Source organism: Chelmon rostratus, chromosome 12 (genome assembly GCF_017976325.1).
Source record: "Chelmon rostratus isolate fCheRos1 chromosome 12, fCheRos1.pri, whole genome shotgun sequence".
NCBI lineage: Eukaryota > Metazoa > Chordata > Actinopteri > Chaetodontiformes > Chaetodontidae > Chelmon > Chelmon rostratus.
This window is the reverse complement of record NC_055669.1, coordinates 5,352,891-5,373,360: the sequence shown is the minus strand read 5'-3', so window position 1 is coordinate 5,373,360 and position 20,470 is coordinate 5,352,891. Positions and strand designations below refer to the sequence as shown.

At 44.7% G+C, this 20,470-nt stretch overlaps 1 protein-coding gene across 1 annotated transcript in view; it reads left to right on the top strand.

The window, feature by feature from the left end:
• The window catches only part of zswim5 (zinc finger, SWIM-type containing 5), a 61,885-nt gene extending 42,225 nt beyond the window's left edge, over positions 1-19,660 (top strand). Inside the window, exons 2-16 of the mRNA XM_041949458.1 lie at positions 518-705; positions 948-1,116; positions 2,610-2,758; positions 3,996-4,146; positions 5,595-5,771; positions 5,897-6,073; positions 6,644-6,790; positions 6,886-7,023; positions 10,336-10,487; positions 11,477-11,579; positions 11,887-12,022; positions 12,278-12,435; positions 12,547-12,710; positions 13,337-13,418; positions 14,544-19,660. Of these exons, the coding sequence (XP_041805392.1) occupies positions 518-705; positions 948-1,116; positions 2,610-2,758; positions 3,996-4,146; positions 5,595-5,771; positions 5,897-6,073; positions 6,644-6,790; positions 6,886-7,023; positions 10,336-10,487; positions 11,477-11,579; positions 11,887-12,022; positions 12,278-12,435; positions 12,547-12,710; positions 13,337-13,418; positions 14,544-15,406 (2,954 nt within the window). The 3' untranslated portion in view covers positions 15,407-19,660. The remainder of the gene's footprint in view (positions 1-517; positions 706-947; positions 1,117-2,609; positions 2,759-3,995; positions 4,147-5,594; positions 5,772-5,896; positions 6,074-6,643; positions 6,791-6,885; positions 7,024-10,335; positions 10,488-11,476; positions 11,580-11,886; positions 12,023-12,277; positions 12,436-12,546; positions 12,711-13,336; positions 13,419-14,543) is intronic.
• Positions 19,661-20,470: the final 810 nt, after the last annotated feature.

The following is a 20,470-nucleotide window of genomic DNA, read 5'->3' as shown; positions in this document are numbered from 1 at the left end:
GTGTGTGTGTGTGTGTGTGTGTGTGTGTGTGTGTGTGTGGGCAGGAAATGATCACACCCTAGCAACCCCCTTCTCACTGCACACACACAAATGCGTGGAGACATAAGGAGAGAGAGAGGGGTAGAGAGAGTATCAGATGGCATCGTGCCCTGTTGGAGACGTCTCATTAAGATGTGTGTGTTTTGTACTGACGGTTCACCCCATAAATTCGTAGCGGCTCAGATTACCACAGATGCTCCTTCTCACCTTCTCTTATGCTTCTTTCCTCCCTGGCCGTCCACACACAAGATCCAGGTAGCAGTTACAACAAAGGAAACAGGAAATATGATGATGTAGAACAACTTAAAAAACACAACATTAATGATCTTTTCTTCTCTTGTCAATATTATTGCCCCAGAAAAGTCTTCAAGCAGGGAAAAGATGTGCAGATCATGGTAGCTGTATCTCTGTTAGCTTTTTCTATCAGGGTGAATGATGAAGCTCACTCCTCTTCCCCTTGTTCCTCGTGTCTCTGCAGGGTTTCACCTCAGTGGCACAGTAACCGAACCCGCCACTTCATCAGAGCCAGAGGTCACCCACAAGGTGGCCATCAGCTTCGACCGATGCAAGATCACCTCCGTCACCTGTGGCTGCGGCAACAGAGACATTTTCTATTGCGCCCACGTGGTGGCGCTCTCTCTTTACCGGATTCGCAAACCCGAACAGGTAATAAGCACAGCGTGCATCTGCTGCATGTCTTGGAAAAGCCTCGCACATGTCATACACATAATGAGTGTGATACAAGTTCCTAAAACACGAGGTACATAACAAAATCCTATGCATGTGTGTGTATAATAGGCACCTCTTCAAGGAAGCTGCCTCCACCTGAACAAGTCAACTTAAAAAATAAAAAGTATGTACTTGACATGTGATACACCAACATTTCTGCATGTGTGTGTCTGATACAGGTGAAGTTGCGGTTGCCCATCTCAGAGACATTGTTCCAGATGAACAGAGACCAGCTGCAGAAGCTGGTCCAGTATCTGATCACAGCCCACCACACTGAGGTGCTGCCCACCGCTCAGAAACTGGCTGACGAGATCCTCTCCTCCAACTCTGAGATCAACCAGGTCCATGGTGAGAGAGCCACCTTTTACATCATATTTGATTTCAGAATGATGTGATTTGAAAGCGCGTGCGATTGGGTGATTTCCGGAGTAACTTTCATGTCTCACCTGTCCATCAAATCCGTCTAGAACCCATTTTTAACGTCATAAATGCATGGCAGTCAACAGGGACGCTATTGTTGGAAAGTCTGCTCGGTTGAGGTGCTGTCCATCCCTCCGCAGTGATATCTTCACAGCAACAGGCCAGACTTAAAAGCCTTCGACTTAAAACATGCTGCATGCTAGCCTACAGGCTGTCATACGTCAGAACCCTGATTACTCCGACAAAGCAGCGAGGCGGGCTTCAAATGGTTTGTTTGATTTCTTAGTTCCTGCTCTCCAGTGACTGCCTCCTTCCAGTGGCAGGAGTATTTTGAAGAAAGCCAAAAAAAGAAGAAGAGTTGAATGGTGAAACGGACGAGAAGGAGAAGGTAGGCAGAGATGTGTGGAAAGGAAAGGGACACTGAGAGGAAGAGACAGGAGAAATGGCACTTGGGGAAATGGGAGAGAGGAGACGGAAAGGAGAGATGAAAGGACCGGAGAAAAGTACTGAGATGAAAAAGAAGAGGGGAACCACAACAGACCGGCATCGGAGGAATGACAAACTAGACACATCCTTTCACCAAACAAAACTCTTTATCTGTTTCTCTATTTCATCCTCCTCGCTAAATGTTGACATTCCCTAGCTCTCCTGTCCAGGAAGCCCCGCGCTGTGTTTCCTGTCTGTTTGACAAGGGGGATCATGGGGGTTGAAGTTCAGTCGATCCAGGAGCCAGGCTTTCTTTGATGGAGGAATGTTGCTGTTTGCTGCTGCGTACTCCCAGCCAGTTGGAAACACATCTCTGGGCTTTCCTCAGCTCGCTTCCTGCTAGATCAAAGCAGCTTCCTCCATCTGAGCGTATCTACATTTCCCCGTAGTATTGCTCAGACACACACCCAGAAGGAACAGGAGAAAAATAAAGTTGGCCTAACATTCCCGCAGTGCACCATTAGCCTAAATGGAGCAGCTTTTGTTAGTGTCACGTCGGTGCGCTATAAGTTAAATGCAGAACAAATAGACGTGAGCGCGGTGAGCATCAGTGTAACACTGCAGCAGAGATTCAGCTTAGTTTTTGGGATGGGCTTGCTCCCGATCTATACGGTCTGAGCTGGAATGACATGTCAGGATGGGGCTAAGGGAACAGTGTTTTTGCAAGTGAGGCTGATGAAAAGTAAACGCCATTTCCCATGGCCGCCGTCTGATGATTTATTTATTTTTCTTCAAGTGTAAATGGGGAACAGGAAGCGACATACAGACATTGCTGTGTTTACACCACCTCTGATGTGGAGAGAGGGACGTTGATGTTCAATTGAAACTGTGCTTCTAGGTTCTGTTTCGGTCAGTTTTTCATGTGTGTTTTCAGTCTGCGTACGTTTCTATCAGAGTGTGTCATGTCATGTGTGTGTGGTTGTGTGTATTCCCAGGTGCTCCGGACCCGACCGCAGGCGCCAGCATTGACGATGACAACTGCTGGCACCTGGACGAGGATCAAGTCAGGGAGCAGGTCAAACAGTTTCTGTCACAGGGAGGGTACTACGGCTCTGGGAAGCAACTCAACTCCATGTTCGCTAAGGTATCCCTCACCACTTCCTGTTTCTGCTACATTATAGTGATTAATATTATTATTATTATCATCATCAAGACACCAATAAGTGAGATAAGTGTTTATTTGTCATCCCTGTGTAAATGTTTAGCTCATCTGAACACACCAGTGACCAATTAGGAACTAGACTATGTTACTTTGTTTCTATAATAAGCTCGAAACACCTACATTTCCCATAATGCAACTCAAGTGTGTCTTTCGTTCGACCATTCCCAGCCAGATAAATTCAAACCCAAAATGTGTGACATGCTTCTTTGAAATGATCAAGTCTTCATTAGTATCAGCTTTGTCCCAGTATATTTACATTTAGTCAGAATCCCTTCCTGCTTCTTTCCTCCAGCGCTTCACATTGAACCCTCTGCTTCTTCTATACTGTCAAAGAATAAAAGGATTCACAGAAACTGAAACACTCAACTTCTTGTCTCCAGGGTGGTTTCCCACTGGGAAAATGGCACAAAGAATCAGGGAGCCTGCGGGTCCCGAGTCATCTTAAGATTTCTTGAACTGTATTATTCAAACTCAAGGCTTTAACAGGTCTTGAATGTGGTGAGATATAGCTTTGTAAATCCTCAAAGTAAGAGAAGAGGATTATTAAATGCACTTTTCCTTGTGCTCTTTATCTGAGCGAAACAAGCCCACTTAAAACAGACCTATATTCTGACAAGCCCGAGCTCTCGATTTCAGTGCCAAACTGTGTTTTTATGTCACTTTAAAAGGCAACCAGAAGGTTTTATAGCATCTTAAATGTAACTTTTCAACCTGACACCTGATGACGTGTCAAGAAATCGTTCTCCGTCTTTTCAGTTCATTCTGATTTCAAAGGAGATTTTCATGTCGTGTGGATTTTACCTACATGCTTCTGTCATCCAGAAGTATTAAAGCAATAGTTCTACATGTTGGGAAAAATACTCTTTTCACCTTTCGTCCCGGCAGCTGAGAAGATTGATCTAACTCTCATATAGTTTTGTTCAATATCAAGCTGGAGCCAGGAGGTGGTTGACTCAGCTTAGCTTAAAAACTGGAAACCGGTGGAAACAGCAGTGTGAATAAGTTAATCTCTAGAGGTTAACAGCCACTTAAAGGTTTTTTTTTTTCTCTCCTGATTTCTAATGAGCGAGGATGCACATCAACACCAGATGGAAGAAGGTCAAAGTGTTATTGATCCCATAGAGTGACTAAGCCTGTACTCACTTCCGGGTCTTTCCAGGTGAGGGAGATGCTACGAATGCGAGACTCCAACGGCGCCCGAATGCTGACGCTCATCACAGAGCAGTTTATGGCAGACCCCCGGCTGTCGCTATGGAGACAGCAGGGCACGGGCATGACGGACAAGTGCCGGCAGCTCTGGGATGAGTTAGGTAAGGACAGTCCGAGAAATTAAACTTATTTGTTTAGCAGTTTTTCAAGCTGGCCAATCAGCTTGATAGTCAGTCCATCAGTCACTGCAGGTCAGACAGCCAGCCCGACCGAAGCACCCAGTCTGTCATTAACTCAGACAAATCGGCAGTCACCTTGTCGGGTAAATGTTCATCCAGTCAGTAAGCTATTAGGTCATCTAGTCAGTAGCTTGTCCTCCTTCTCGGCCCTGTCTTCTCCCCACCCCTCACTCCCAATACAGAGCGAATGATAAAGGCTGCCGATCAATACGGCTGCTCAGCTTCTCTGCAATCAATCTTGGCATTTAGGAGGTCAATGAGAACACTTCCTGGGTGAGCAAGGGAGATCATGACACAGACACGGACAGAAATAACAGCCAGACAGTCAGGGGTTTGCTCCTGATCATTTTGTCTCAGAGACGCTGACCCAGCTCCAGCTCTTTGTATGTAGACCAGGTGAGTTAGGTGCAGTGAGGTTTGTGGAGCTGCCTGTCGTCTCTACCAGTATTATTTAGATTCATGTCATATAACAACTCTTTGGGACTTGGTGAAAGCTGATGCACAATATTTCATCAGCTAATTTTAGTCTTTGTGGAGGCAGTGTTGCAGTTAATAGTCATGACTGTGGAAGCATTTAGTGAAACATTTTCTTGCCTAGGTGTAACGGCATGGTTGTGATAGTTTGCAGTGCGGTTTTAGAAACAAAAGGCAGCACATTCTTCACCTTTTCAGACGTTAAAAACATGACTCAATGCATGTCTTAACGGATGTTGCCTTTGTTTTTCTGCTGTATTAGTTTTTGGTAGGGTTTAGGAGTCGGTTTAGGAACAGCAGTAGGTGAATTGTTCAGTCCATGAAATCAGAAAATAGTAAATGCTGATCAAAAGTCCTCAAAGCCCAAGGTGCATCTTGAATTTGCTCAATCAACAGTACAAAAAATCAAAGCATCACAATGAACAAATCAGTGAGTCCACTAATCACTGTTTTTTTCCTTTTATTAAAGCTGCTTTCCTGCTTTTAAAGTTTTTTGCTGTAATATGGTCATTGAATGGATTGTATGATGTGCAAACTGTACAAATTCATCAATAGTTATTATTAACTGTACATGTATGGAAGGTTCAGAGCATGTAATGAAAAAGATGTTACCAAGAGTGAACCTTTATTCCCTTTATTTAAGGAATCGTAGTTTCCCTTGTTGGAGCAAAGGACTTGTGGAATTGCAATATTTTTCTTTTATAGACAATGATTCATAAAAGTCCTGAGTTGCTGAGGCTGGAGGAAAAGAAAGGAAAGCACTGAATAGTTTCTTTTAAGAGAATCAAACCAGCTCTCATCATGGCAGACGCTGTCCAGGTCAAACTCTCTTAAACAGCGCTCCCCATCCTCTGCTTCCTTTGCATCCTGACCTCTGACCGCCACCCTTTCCCCAGGTGCGTTGTGGGTGTGCGTGGTGTTAAACCCCCACTGTAAGAGCGAGGAGAAGAGCAGCTGGCTGAAGCAGCTGAAGAAATGGGGCGACATGGATGTCTGCCCGCTGGAGGACGGCAACTATGGCAGCGAGCTTCCGAACATCACCAACGCCCTGCCGCAGAGCAACCTGGCACAGGGTCAGCACAAACACACGCAGATATACACGCTGCGTAATCAAGATGTGAACACACACTTTCACAGGTGAGGTGGGACAGCAGGACACTATTAGTGACCGCATGTGTGTGTGTGTTGTTTTTCTCAGACTCTCTGTCCAGGCCGAGGAGGACGGTGTTCAGCCGGGCAGTGGAGGCCTGCGACCTCCACTGGCAGGACAGCCACCTCCAGAGGATCATCAGCAGCGACCACTACATGTCTCCATCCTACCAGAGAGAGGGGGAGAGCCTGCTGTTCAACCCACAGGGCCTGCCGCTCTGGCTAGGTGAACACACACACACACAGCTCCACAAAGTTATAATAGGATTATTTTACTCTCCAAAAGTCAACTTTGTTCAGTTATGTGTGAGAACACTTAAATGTCACTGAAACTGAAATGGTCGTCCAGTACTCATCTCCAGGAAAAAGTATTTACCTGTTGTATCAAAGCACACATCTATTATGTCAGGTTATATGTTTGTTTAAGCTACACTGAGCAACACACACACACTTTCTGCATAACAGTATAGAGGAGTTTTGTGCATTTTCAGGAGGAACAACAGTGTCTGTGGCTCTTCCATAATTCCACCGAAAGCCAACCTAAAACACACACACACACACACACACACACACACACACACACACACACACACACACACTCCACCAGTAATTCTGCTGATATTGAGGCCAGTATCTGCAGTAAGCAGCTTCCAGCTAAGATCTGTCAGATTCTGCAACTTAAGCCAGCTATCAGACACACGCTGGCGTTCTGCTGAGACTGCACTGTGTGTGTGTGTGTGTGTGTCTGTGTGTGATGCTGTCCTGACTCCACCGTCTCTCCCTGTCGACCACACAGACCACGTCCCGACGGCATGCGCCCGTGTCGACGCCCTGCGTTCCCACGGCTACTCCAGGGAAGCACTGCGATTGGCTGTTGCTATCATCAACACACTCCGCCTCCAACAGCAGAGACAGATGGACATCTACAAACACCAAAAGAAAGGTAAAACACACACACGCACATTTATAGAGAGTTGCTTGTTTGCTCTGGACCGGGCTTATTAACATTGGTCTCTCTTCTCCACTTTCCTGTCTCAGAGCTTCTCCAGAGGGGCGTGACCTCCACCACCAACCTGGAAGGCTGGGTGGGCCATCCCTTAGACCCGATTGGCTGTCTGTTCACCACGCTAACGGAAACCTGCCGTGTGGACGACGACAACACCATGGACACCGGAGGTACCAAATCAAAGACGTGGTTCTGTTTCTCGTTTTTAAAAACTCTGTCACAGCCTGACAAAAACACTTTGCTCTGTCCAGGCTCAAGAATTGAGTCAATAAAATGTTCAGTATCTCTTTAATCGATTAATTTTTTATTTTATTTTTTTTACATTTAAATAAGGAGCATTTTGATGCTGCTCTTCACCATGGTGACATGGTGAGCAAAGCTGAGAATAAGCTTCACTGCAAACCTCTCCTGCATTATGAGCAGCCATTAGTGAAGATTGCTGGTCAGAGCCGCAGCAACCAAACACTATTCATTTATTACAGACACAGGAAAAAAGAAAAGGAGCTAGCAAGACTGCAAAAATATTATTCAGGTAGTACTTTATTGGTAAACTAATACATAGTGCTGAAATCATTAGTCATGCAATGTAACAAATGGCCAACAATTCAGATAATCAATTATTTGTTTCAGTCATACTACTCAGACTACGAGCCTTTAAGCATGCTAGCAGCTCTGTGAGGCTGCATTGAGGCACAGCAGCACTTTGAGCTAAATGCTAATCTCGTGCTAACATGCTTACAATGACATTCTTGAATTTAGCACGTCTAGTGTTTACCATGCTTGCATGCTAACATTTGCTAATTAGCGCGACATGCGAAGTACAGCTGATGCTGAGGGGAATGTCGGTTTGCAGGTATTTGCCAAAAGTGGCAAACATTTGCTTGTTCTGGCTCCTCAAATGTGAGGATTTGCTGCTTTTCTCTGTTTTGTTGTTTGAGTTTTGGACTGTTAGTCAGAGGAAACACCTTTTGAATTCATCATTTTGGACTTGTGATGGAAAATGAAATTTGCATTGCTCACATTTTCAGACAGTTTAATCAATTATTCGAGAAAATAGTGTAATGAAAAAACATTTAGTTGCAGCCAATGCATATTTTGAGATCAAAATCACTTTGCAACATTGCCACTGATGCTCTAAGCTAACCTACTGTCTGCTAAACCTACAATGTAAGCGAAAGCATGTACTTCATCAAAATCCTTACTCATCCAAGAGCCTCCTCCCAGTCTTCTCCCACAATACATTACGCAAAGAGCCTATTGGCCAAACGCAGGGTCTGATTCCTGGCACACTTCACCAGCTGATGCAGCGTGTCCTGAGCAGAGGTGATCGGGCACACCAGCAGTGACTCATCAGACAACAGACTTCATGTTCTGCTATCAGCGCCGAGTGCAATTGTGCTGCAGACAGCCATAAACTAGCAGCGCATGAATGGATCAGGCTGGAACACCCTGCTCATTTAGACCACACTCCCTTTGTTTGTGTGTGTGTGTATGTGTGTGTGCGTGCGTGCGTGCATGCAGCATGTATAGAATCCATTACCATTAGCATTTCTCACCCTGCCCTGGGCTCTTTTTCACCAGTGGCCATTGCAGCAGAGCAGAATAGAGGTTGGGTTTTCCCATTGTCACCAGGCTACAGGGAACTATTGTCAATTCAAACAATGCTGACCAGTGGCACACTCATTTGTGTGTGTGTGCGTGGGGGTGTGTCAGCTATAGAGTGAAGGATTGTCTTATGTTGTTTTGGGAATTTGAGGAGAGTGGTATGACTATTTTGTGTGTGTGTGTGTGTGTGGGGCCTGGTCACCATGTTTCATTTCCCTCTGCAAGACAGCTGGGAACATCTGTTAAAAGGGGGGGCTGACTCAGACTATGCGTCAGCCAGTCAAAATGCAGTTTTCTCTCAGATCTTTTCAAATCAACCAATCACTCAGCAGCCCATGGATAAAAAACTAAAATGAGTTAGCACTGGGGTTAAGTCTGTGAAATCGGTTTCCACTTTTTCCTAGTTTTTTTTTCCACACACACTCACACACACTCACACACACACTCACACACACACTCACACACACACTCACACACACTCACACACATTCACACACACTTACACACATATCCATGGAATAAACAGGATTGAGGGGATCTGTTGCTCAGAGGGGATTTAAGCAGAATGATGGGGTGGGGAGCAAGAGAGAACAAATGGGCACCAATCAACAGCTGAGACTCTCACGGCATCTGTTCTCAATTATAGCCGTCGAGCATTTGGTGTAGGTTTAGCGGCCATCTTAGATTAGCGATCACCATCGACCGTGAATGCAGTATTTATCTGACGTTATGCACTGACATGGTTTTTTCAAGTGTGTCTTAATACATTGCTCACATACCTTTATTTACATTGGAACCATTTCTATGACCATACTGGCCCTAATCACGCGACTACTCAGCTACACTGTAAGAAGTAGAGGGAGTTTTTTTATTACAAAATTTCCTCTTAGTGTATCTACAGACAGTGTTGTCTTGCTAAGCAGTGGCGGAAGGATACGCCCTGGCAGTTGCATACGTTGACTCCCAGGATGTAGATCCCTACTTGATTTGATCTCGCTTGAACGTAATTCTCACATTAGCTTCAGATTGGGCAGTTATGTGCAAAACTAGATTACTTTTTATGTAACTGGGGCGGGTCAAAATTGTTTTGGGTGGGTTGTGATAATGTGTGCTGTTTTCTTACTATTCGGGGTGGCTTCCTGCAACAAAGAGTTAGGCCCAATGACTCAGCACCTCCTCTCATAGTAAGACTGAGATCGGCAGGTCACTGAGGTCAGTAGTCTCAGCTAAACACAACGACTGATAACTGATGACCCTTAAAAACAAATGTCATCTCACTTTGTTAAACTGGACTGTTTTTCCTATTCAGATGTATTACTCAGTCAGAGCACAAGTCTGCCATCTGTTCATACAAGTGAAACTGTTTCTAATGATAATATAATAAGTTTTCCTATAGCGACTGTGCTTTTGGGTTCACCTAACTTACACTAACAGAGGACTGGACGCTGCTGCGATTGAATCTTTTCTTTTTGCATTCAACAGGGAGTCTCCTTCCCAGCACCAATAAGGACAAAAAAAAACTTTGATCATATAATTGGAAAAAAATAAGAAAAATGACTTTTGTGGTGATTGGGTGGGTTCGGTTGGGCTATCTTGGGTCAGTTGAATCTGGCAACGCTGCTGCAGTCAGGATAGTAAGGGATTGATTCATGCCCATCATAGACAGGAGGAATGATTAGTGGCCAAAAACACTGAACATGCGGGGGTGCGAGTGTTGTATTAGACAGACTTTTAAAAATAAACTTGGCTGGTAGATCTTACGCTGTTTTTCCTCACTTTACATAAAACCAGCGGACATGGCATTAATGAATTACGTGGCTGAAGCAGAATTAACCTGCCACACAGCGCACAAAACACTCACTTTTCTTTCTTTTCAGAAGGTGACCCCAGGCCTCCAGTCTACCACCATGTTCCAGTGTGGGGCAGTCCTGATGGAGGGGAGTCTTACCTGACTTTGGCCTTAGAGGTGGCTCTGATGGGCATGGGCCAGCAGAGGATAATGCCTGAGGGCTTATACGCTCAGGATAAGGTATGGTAGTCCTGAAATACACACTTCACATGTTGTATTTAATAGGAATATTATATACATTAAAACATCATCTATAAAGTTCTCAGATGTTAAAGTAATTTTACCCCCTTATCTGGAATACAGTAATGCTCGGCTGCTTGCAGTGGGTAACTAAAACTGCATTATGGTTTGCTGCATATTTAAACAAGCGGTGTGAATTTGCCTGGTGCAGACAATGTCGCCATGATAGAAAATCACTATAATTAAGTGTCTGTGTGAAGTAATTGCCATGCAAAAAAGAGAGAAAAGGTCACAGCATTTTGTTTCCTGAAAAACAAGCAGAAAATCACGGCGCTTAGGTTCACTTTGAATTAGAATAAATCCAAGGAAGATTTCTTTGTGTGAATGGTAATCTGCTTTAGAGCGCTTAGCACGGCTGCCATAGACCTCTCTTAATGTCGTGGGAATCATCTCAAATATTAAAGTCTTAGGCAAGTTTGTGTAGCACTTTTTAACAGCAAGGCAATTCAGCGTGCTTTACATAAGACATAACGGCATTAAGAAAAGATACAGTAGGAACACGGGGCGATATACAAAGACACACATGAGCGGGATTTAAAAGGAAGTGCAGTTTTTAAGTAAGAGTTATATTTAAAACCAATCAGATTTCCAGAAGCACTTCTAAATGGTGAAATGGCGTCTTGTGTACTGTAACCGTAGATACACACAGATGCAAAGGTGTGAGGTATTAAGGCTCCCTGCTGGTTCTGTAATGCCTCAAGCTCAAAATCCCCTCTTAAAAAGCTCTTCAAACTTCAAAGTGCCAGCTCACTTTCTCTTATTAAAGAGTTAGAAATCATGGATCTCGACTTATTATTATTATTAACTTATACTGTTGAACGAATTCTAACATGATCTCATCGATGTAGAATTAGTCCTCGTGCACTGGAATACCACATTTCCTCTCATTTTCACTGATACTAAACGCTCTCGCTGTGAATATGTTCAAGGTGTGTCGTAACGAGGAGCAGATTGTCGCGAAACTTCAGGAACTGGAGCTGGATGATCTCCTGGTTCAGACTCTTCGGAAACAGGCCATTCAGCTACTAGAAGGTAGGACGATGACGTCTTCTGAGGACGCTTTTTCACTCCGTGTTGAAGCGTCCAGGAGACATTCACTTTCTCCCAGATTCTAAGTTTGAGTTTTGCAAGCCAGATATTGATTGCTGTTGTTTTTTCCATCGCACATCAATCACATTTTATTCATGATTATTATATATCCTACTACTATACTACTATCCTACTTTGAACTGCAGTGTTAATTAACCTGAGTCAGCGTTACATGTTATGGTCCGTCTAGCTTTCACATTGTTGCAAAGAAAAATAAACGTCACATTATTTTGTCTCTCCCTCGGTCCAGCTGGTCCGTTCAGCGGTCTCGGTGAGGTCATCCACAGGGAGAGTGTTCCCATGCACACCTTTGCCAAGTACCTCTTCTCTGCCTTGCTGCCACATGATGCAGACCTGGCGTATAAGGTGGCTCTCCGCGCCATGAGGTCAGTTTATCTGTCTGTTGAAATTAAAACTGAATTAGCAGTGAAAGTAGTATGATCTAATGTGATGTGTTAAAATGCCACACACACACACACACACACACACACGCACACAGCTGACTTTTAGAATATATGTTAGCATAGAAGTTGTTGTTTGTGTGATGAAGTTCCTCCTGGCTTTAATTTGAAGAGGTGTGTTTGATGAAGACTGAAGACATGTTGAAAAAGAGCAAGACTAAAGTTGTGTGTTTGCGTCAGGCTGCCGGTGCTGGAGTCCTCCGCAGGCTCCGGGGACGTGGGCCACCCTCATCATGGCATCTCCATCGTTCCCAGCAGATACCCGCGCTGGTTCACGCTGGGCCACCTGGAGTCACAGCAGTGTGAGCTGGCCTCCACCATGCTCACTGCAGCTAAAGGTACCATTAGCACATCCACGTACCCATAGCTGTAATCCCAGCAGAGAGATGCCCTCACATGTTTGTCTTAATGGTGCACGCTTGTTCATAAAGTTTGATTTTGCCCTGCAGGTGACATGCTGAGGTTGCGGACGGTGCTGGAGGCCATCCAGAAAAACATCCACTCCTCTTCTTTAATCTTCAAACTGGCCCAGGACGCCTTTAAGATAGCTACACCCGCAGACAGCCCGCCTGATATAACGCTGCTCAACGTGGCACTGGAGCTAGGACTACAGGTACTGTGTGTGTGAGTGTGAGTGTGTGAGAGAGAGAGACAGCGAGTGAAGTATGAGGGCGAGTCAGTCATCTCCATAAAGCATTCCACCACAAAAGAAATCAGAGCACTGGTCACCAGTCAAAACATGCAACAGTTTCCTCGAGCTTGTAATTTCTGCAGGCCTCCACAGCCTCACTACAAATTAACAGAGAAAACATCACACAGCGTCTAACTGTTGCTGATGAGAAGAAACCACATAATTAAACCTTCTGGGTTCCACACTAAACACAGAAAAAAAGTCTTCAGATGATCAAGGCTGCAGTGTCGCTGTGGCTTCAACCAACTCTTTCTCCTGGTATTTAGAGTCTCGGCGGAATTCCTGTCAGCAAAACTGCTACAGAAGTGCTCCGAATGGAGGAGTCTCAATTAGTCATCTGTGTAATTATAAACATATTTTGGATGCATCTGTCATCACCGGAGACGTGTGGTGGTACACCAGCTGCTAAATGATGAAAAGCAAACATTTCATGTTCGCATGTGCTACTATGTTTTTGTCAATGTTATACAAAAAAGAAAATGACTTAATGTGCTGAGTGCGCCGTGCTTTTATCAGGAAACATCATGTTCCTCCTGTGTGTTCTGCAGGTGATGAGGATGACTCTGTCCACACTGAACTGGAGGAGGAGAGAGATGGTTCGCTGGCTGGTCACATGCGCCACTGAAGTCGGTAGGTGATGCCTTTTCACGCGCGCCAGTAAAACAGGATTCATGGTCTAATTATGCCCTCCATAGTGACTCAGGATCTCCTCTTTGGTCTGCTGTGATGCATTTTAATTCTGCTTGAAGGCTGACTTTGACTTTGAGATACAGATGGGTGGCAAATTAAATGAAAAACCGGAAAGCGTCACCGGACCACCACGAGCCTCCAGAGCAGCTCCAGTGCTCCGTGTTACAGATTCTTCAAGCCCCTGAACTCTGCTGGAGGGATAAACACCGTTTTCCCACACGCTATTCCCTCATTTGATGTTTTGATGATAGTGCTGCAGAGCGCCGTCTTAACGCGTTGCTCTAAAAGCATACGTCATCCTACATTTCTGTGACTGCTCTTATGGAAGCATCTGCTATTGTTATCGTTCTCCACTCGTTTGTGCAGGTTTTTCCTTTGAGTTTGGTAATTTTCCGTCTGATGCATACCTGGTGACGTCTGGGGGCATAGTTTAGATTAATTACAGTTTCCAAATCAGAAGTTTCAGGTAGGAAAGAGGTGAAATGTGTTTGTGTGGAGGCTTTCAACGGCAGAGCCTCATATTACCTCATAAGTAAGCAGCACAGAGCCAGCACAGAAATGAAGGTGGGTGTGAGAGTAGACCTGGTTCTGGACCTGGTGAAAAAGCAACCAAGCAGCAGCTTTCTGGACAAGCTGTGGATGGCACAGACATGAGCTGTCATATAAAGCTACAGCAGCAGCGTTAGCCTGATGAAGGAAATGCACAGATAATATTAAGTGGAGACACACAAGGCCTGTGTGTTCCTTAACTGGATGAAACAGGAACAAGTCAGTAACTTGTTATGCTGATCAAAGCTCAGAGTCTGATCCAGAATGACATTCTGGGAAAGGAACAGATTCTGTTTGATAATGATAATAATAGAGAAGTTAAGTTTCGGCTGCATTAAGCTGCAGAATGTCGTTGAGGTCACTCAGAAGGACTTTCAATGCTACTGAAGTCTGTCAAACTAAAGGTTCACATTTCAGAACAACATGCAGTTTGGTCATTTTTTTTCTTCTCCTCCCTCGGATAAATGTAATCGTAAGAGCTCCCAGTGAAATCTCCTCTTTCCCTCTCCTCCTCAGGTCTGCGGGCGCTGGTGAGCATCTTACAGAGCTGGTACACTCTCTTCACACCGACCGAGGCCACGAGCATCGTGGCGGCCACGGTCATGTCCCACAACACCATCCTGCGCCTCAGCCTCGACTACCCCCAGCGCGAGGAGCTGGCCAGCTGTGCCAGGACCCTTGCCCTGCAGTGCGCCATGAAGGACCCCCAGAACTGCGCCCTGTCCGCGCTGACGCTCTGCGAGAAGGACCACATCGCCTTCGAGACGGCCTACCAGATCGTGATCGACGCGGCGTCCACGGGTATGACTTACTCCCAGCTGTTTACCATCGCACGGTACATGGAACACAGAGGATACCCGCTGCGCTCCTTCAAGTTGGCCTCCCTCGCCATGACCCACCTTAACCTGGCGTACAACCAGGACACACACCCAGCTATTAACGACGTGCTCTGGGCCTGCGCACTCAGCCACTCGCTGGGTAAAAACGAGCTCGCGGCCATCATCCCCCTGGTGGTGAAGAGCGTGCACTGCGCCACGGTGTTGTCTGACATCCTGCGGCGGTGCACCATGACGGCGCCGGGTCTCGCCGGCATTCCCGGGAGAAGGAACTCTGGGAAGCTGATGTCAACGGACAAGGCGCCGCTGCGGCAGCTCCTGGACGCCACAATCTCGGCGTACATCAACACCACGCACTCTCGACTGACGCACATCAGTCCGCGGCACTACGGAGAGTTCATAGAGTTCCTGAGCAAAGCGCGGGATACTTTCCTGCTGGCACAGGACGGCCACATTCAGTTCGCCCAGTTCATAGACAACCTGAAACAGATCTACAAGGGCAAGAAGAAACTGATGATGCTGGTCAGGGAGCGCTTCGGCTGACCTTACCCCTCCCTCGCTGGGACCCTCTTCTTGGGAAGTAGTTCAACTTATTTGTTTCTATTTTTTGGATTCCCTGTATTTTTACGTCTTATGTTGAGCCATTTGTTGACTAAGTCTTAAGTTTTTGTCCTGTTTTGTTGTTTTGTTTCTTGAATGTGAACCAGGAAGTGTTCGCAGTGCATTGCTCTACTTCATTGAGACTGCAAAAAGGGGGAAACGGCTTGAAATGTCAAAGAAACAACAGCAAAAACATGCATTTTTCTCTGCTAGTATGAAAAAGTCAAACGATTGTGATAGAAAAACACATACAAAAAGCAACTTTTGTTTTTCAGTGGCACACGACGATTTAAAAACCAAAAGCTTTTGTTGGATGGGGTACTTACTTTGAGCCAGAGGACACTTAAGCTGCGGGTAACGAGCAGAAGAGGAAGTGGTTTTCAAAGTGGAAGGAACATGTCATTCCAAAAGGAGAAAAAAAAACCCACTGAGGTCGAAAACACACATAGTGTTACTGTCATACCTCGACTGTATTATTTGTCAGCTTTAACTTCTCTATCAGAAATGGCCTCAGGGCATCTTAGAGGGCGGAACACAAGAGCTGCACGTGTGGTCTCTCTGTAGAAGAAGTCAGTACCAACAGGTTGAAAACTTGACTAAAGCCACTCCAGACTAGCTCCGACCCTCCACACCTGCTGGCCAGTGCTCGTCCTTCAGAATATCCTCAGAGGAAGACCCATGTTGCTTCAGAGTGCATGTTTTCAGATCCACAAGCCTGAGAGTGACATTATTCAGGCTGTTCTTGCTAAGGTAGAGTAGTTGAGGCTCCACGTGCACATATACTATATACAGTCTATCTCGTTTGTCCTCCTATAAGCTTATTAACAGCGACAATACACAACTGTGATGAATGGAGTGGTCATCTCCAGAGATCCCACTGCACTGCTGTACAGCTATTTGTGGCCAAAACCATTTAAATCTATCAGACTCCAGTGGTCACCTTTCACTCGCTAGATCAAGATTTCGTCAATAAGCAATATAAGTCAAGTCTGGGCTTCATTTTTGTCACCGAGCAGCATTAATCTCACCTTCTTGTATTCTGTTGGGAAGCTTTGGAGCATATTGGCATAGCTGAAGTCCCTTTTCCATCTCAAGAACCGTCGCCAGAACTCAGGAACTTGTTGTCTCTTTGCGTCCCAGAACTTTTTCATGAACCCAGAGAATTAACAAGTTTAAGAGCATGAATCAGATTCGAATGCTTCTTCTGTCAGTCAAAGTTACTACCCCTAAGCCCTGGCAGACTAGATAGTACTTCTTACCATTGCTACGAGGTCTTGGGGCGAGCTGTGCATTGCTTGCCGTTGCTGATTAGTCAAACAAGCACTATTTAGTATAATATCCACAATTATCTAACATCACAATAGCAGCAAGAGGTAATAAGTGCTTAACAATCTAGGGCTGATAACAAGGTAGAGCCTCTCCATTCTGTATCCTATCGGATGAAGAGTTTTAGGTATGTCTGGCATTGAAAAATTCTGTGTTTTAATTCATAGTCAAGCCAGGCTTGTAACACCGCTGATCCCTGCTGCTCAATGTACCGCATTGATGAAGTCCGGCTGCGCTCCTCATCCTGTCCAACCTCAGCAGGTACAGACCAGGTTAGCAGCGAGCAGGTGAACTTAGCTGCTAAAGAGTCAGTCATCTGCCAGATGTGTAAACTAACCACCTGTATGTCGATGTTGTGTTCTTAGCTTGTTGCACCGCCCCCAAGTTTCCAAACAGCTGCTTTACTGAGTCGTTCCTCCAGTTCCTCCACGGTCTTGTGATGGAAAAGGGTCCCTAGTTACGAGAGCGACTTACCTGTGAATGCTACCGGTCGTGATCGTCGTGGACTGTGAAGACGAGCGGCCTTGTCTTTGCTCGAAGCGTTGCACATACACAGCGCAAACAAACAAAATCCAGTATGTTTTATGACTTGACGACTTAATCGTACATTTTGGAGACCACATGCCTTGGCGCAGGAATTCATTGCTCGCGCTCCCCTGTCTCACCCAGTGGCAAAGTGTTGTTGTTAACGGCAGTATACAGTACAGCAAGAGCCCGAATCTTTACTGGACGGACTGAACGTCATCGTACAAGCACTTCACACAAATACCTCTTCAGTACGTTCCTGCCTGCTTCAGCATTTATTTATTGATTGTTCGGTAACTTTGTATGACTGAGGAGGAATCGCAGACACACAAACACACAAACAGAACACAGCGAATGAGTCAGCCTGTCGATGGCAGGACAATGAAAGGAAAGGGTTTTTGAATGGGGGAGCATTTTCTTGTCTGCTTTTACATTCCACGAGAGCTACCTTCACCCACTACCCGGGTAGTCAGTCGCAACTCTGGGCCTTTTTGATCTGAAGAAACGCAGAAAGAAGAATGAAAAAAAAGAGAAAAAAAAAGGAAAACTGAGCAAAGGAAAGAAAAGAGAGGCTAAACTCAGTTCTCAGGGACATCACTTAAAGAAACAAAACAAAAAGTAGTAGCATTAAGCATTTAAGATATTGTAAATATTAAAGTGTCAATTCAGAAAATTGTAAAGTTATAATTATTTATGATAAGTATGTTCTGTGTTTTTTTTCTTTATGTTTTTTGGAGGAGGTGTACTTGAACTGTTTTGGACGGGGAATTTGACAGCGTTTTTTGTAAGAGATAAGACTTCAAGGCATTTCTCAGGTGCTCCTGTGTACATTTCTTTCTGTTTGTTTTTGCTATAATAACTATTATTATTTGTATTTTTTTTTTTTATTATTATTTGCAAAGAAAAAAAAATCTGTGTTCCAAAAGGAAGCATGTCATTCGGAGTTGAGGGGAATGAGGAAGGCATTCATTTGTAAACAGATACGTACTAAACCTTGACTATGCAGAACCACTTCGATGGTCTTGTCTCCTCTTAAAGACGCCCCTGAAAAAGTGTGAAAGAGACACAGTGGACTGAACCACTATCAAGGGGGGGGGAGGGGGGGGACAAGACCTAGCATGCTTGTATTTGGACAGTGTGCCGTAGCCAGCCTGAATACGCTGCAACATTTAGAGGAGAAAAAAAAATGAAAATGGTGGGAAATGCCTTTCTGACCGATCAATGTACAAAGTTTATTTTTGCTTTACTTCTTTGTTGGTTTTATTTAATCAGGACTCAAGCCTTTAGTGTCTTCTCAGAGGCGTCGAGTCGTGTGGCAGCGCCGCAGCGAGACAGAACAATACACAAATGTCAGAGAGTCTGAAACAGCAATTGTACGAACAAAGGAGACTGTGGATGACCTTGTGTTCGATCCACATTGTGACTTGTTTTTTTTTATTTTTTTTATTTTTATTGCGTTTTCAACTCCCCTCAGCCTACACGGCTGGCTGAGTTCACTTCTTCTGTCTCACAGCTTCTTTTCCTAATCAGTTGTTCATTGCCTCGCTCACATGGGCAGGGTTTTGGTTTGAAGCGACGCAGCGATGTGTCAGTGAGCAGCTTTCAGCGCAGCCACTTCCTCTGTCGTCCTACCTTACAGCGCTCGAGACATCGGTGCACTGCAGCGGCCTCGTGTCTGCACAAAGTCAGCGTTTGACCAAAACTAGATTTTCATCCGTTGTCGCTGCAAGGTTTCCACAGAATGGGGATGACGAGAGGTGGGATTCATTTCTTGGCCGCTACGTGAGCTTGATAAGGCTGTTTTCCTAAGTCACAGATGAAAGGGGGATATTATTTTACGCTCTCTTAGCTTGGAAGCTCCAGCCAGCTGCCTTTATGTGATGCATTCACTGACAGCATTACAACAAAGAAGTTCCTCCCTCAAACGTGATCTCTGTTTTTCAGTCTGTGTTAACTGTATCAGCCAGTTCCTGAGGTTTTCTTATGTTCCCCTTTCTTTCTTTCTTTCTTTCTTTCTTTCATAGGCGAGTACTATTTGCTGGTAGAGATCTAGTTCACCTTCTGTTTCCCAGTTTGTTTTGTTTTGGATTCTCTCTAACTTAAGGGAAAAAAGTGTTTGTTGCCTCTTTGTGCTACTGATTATGAAAAGGTATTTCCAGTATTTGTTGCCACAGAAGTATGATAGCTTATCATCAACACTTGTTTTTTTTTTATTTGTAATTTTTTTGTGCAACTTCTTGAGCTACTGTCTATAAAGCGAGAATTTATTACTATTTATGTAACGCTACTACCATTTTATATTGATTTGTGTTGGAATCTCAGTGCTTTTCTATGAATAAAGTGTGAAACACGTTACAAGGACTTCTTATTTATATTTGTGTTGAACCAACTTTAGAGATGATTTGGCAGATTTTTGGTACCTCTGCTGCCTCATTTGAGTGACAAGTTAACGTCCGATGCATTTTACAGTCGGCTTACCTTTGTCTAGTTTTTCCATCTGTGGTGTGAAATCCAAAATGCTTCATCGCATTACTTCTCCAGTGGTCATGGTTCAGCACAGCTCGCCGGTTGACTCGTTTCGCACAAGCGACGACAATAACAATGGGCTTATTTACTGACTCAGGCAGGCAGGACGCTTAAAGAATGCTCCCCGCTGCAGTACAAGGCACGGCCTGCTGCCTGTAAATTATCATTGAAGATGGAATATTTTAATTTTCACCATTTCCAAACCATAACTCAAGGCTGGAATAATTAGCGACAGCCCTGCTACATTTGCGTGACAGCTGGAGCGCCTTTTTAAGTGCTGTCGCATGCAGGATTTTTAAATGTAATGTAGTATTTTTGCACTTGCGTGCTAGTTCATCCGTCACGGCCTCCAGAGAGCATATGTGAACGTTCAACTGAAATGATCTATGTAAATAGTTTTTCCCTGATATAAAATTCACTACAAAGCTTGTGTGATATATGATAATGTACAGCACACGTGCAGAAATATCCATCTTTATGTCACAGGCATGTGGCCCACTTGTGCATTCAAAGGCATTTCTGCATATCCATTTCACATTTTTATCTTTTATGTGGCATATTGATAAGTGTGTCAGTGTGCACTGTACCTGTTGAGCAGATGTATATACTGTATGTGTTAGAGCTTTGATG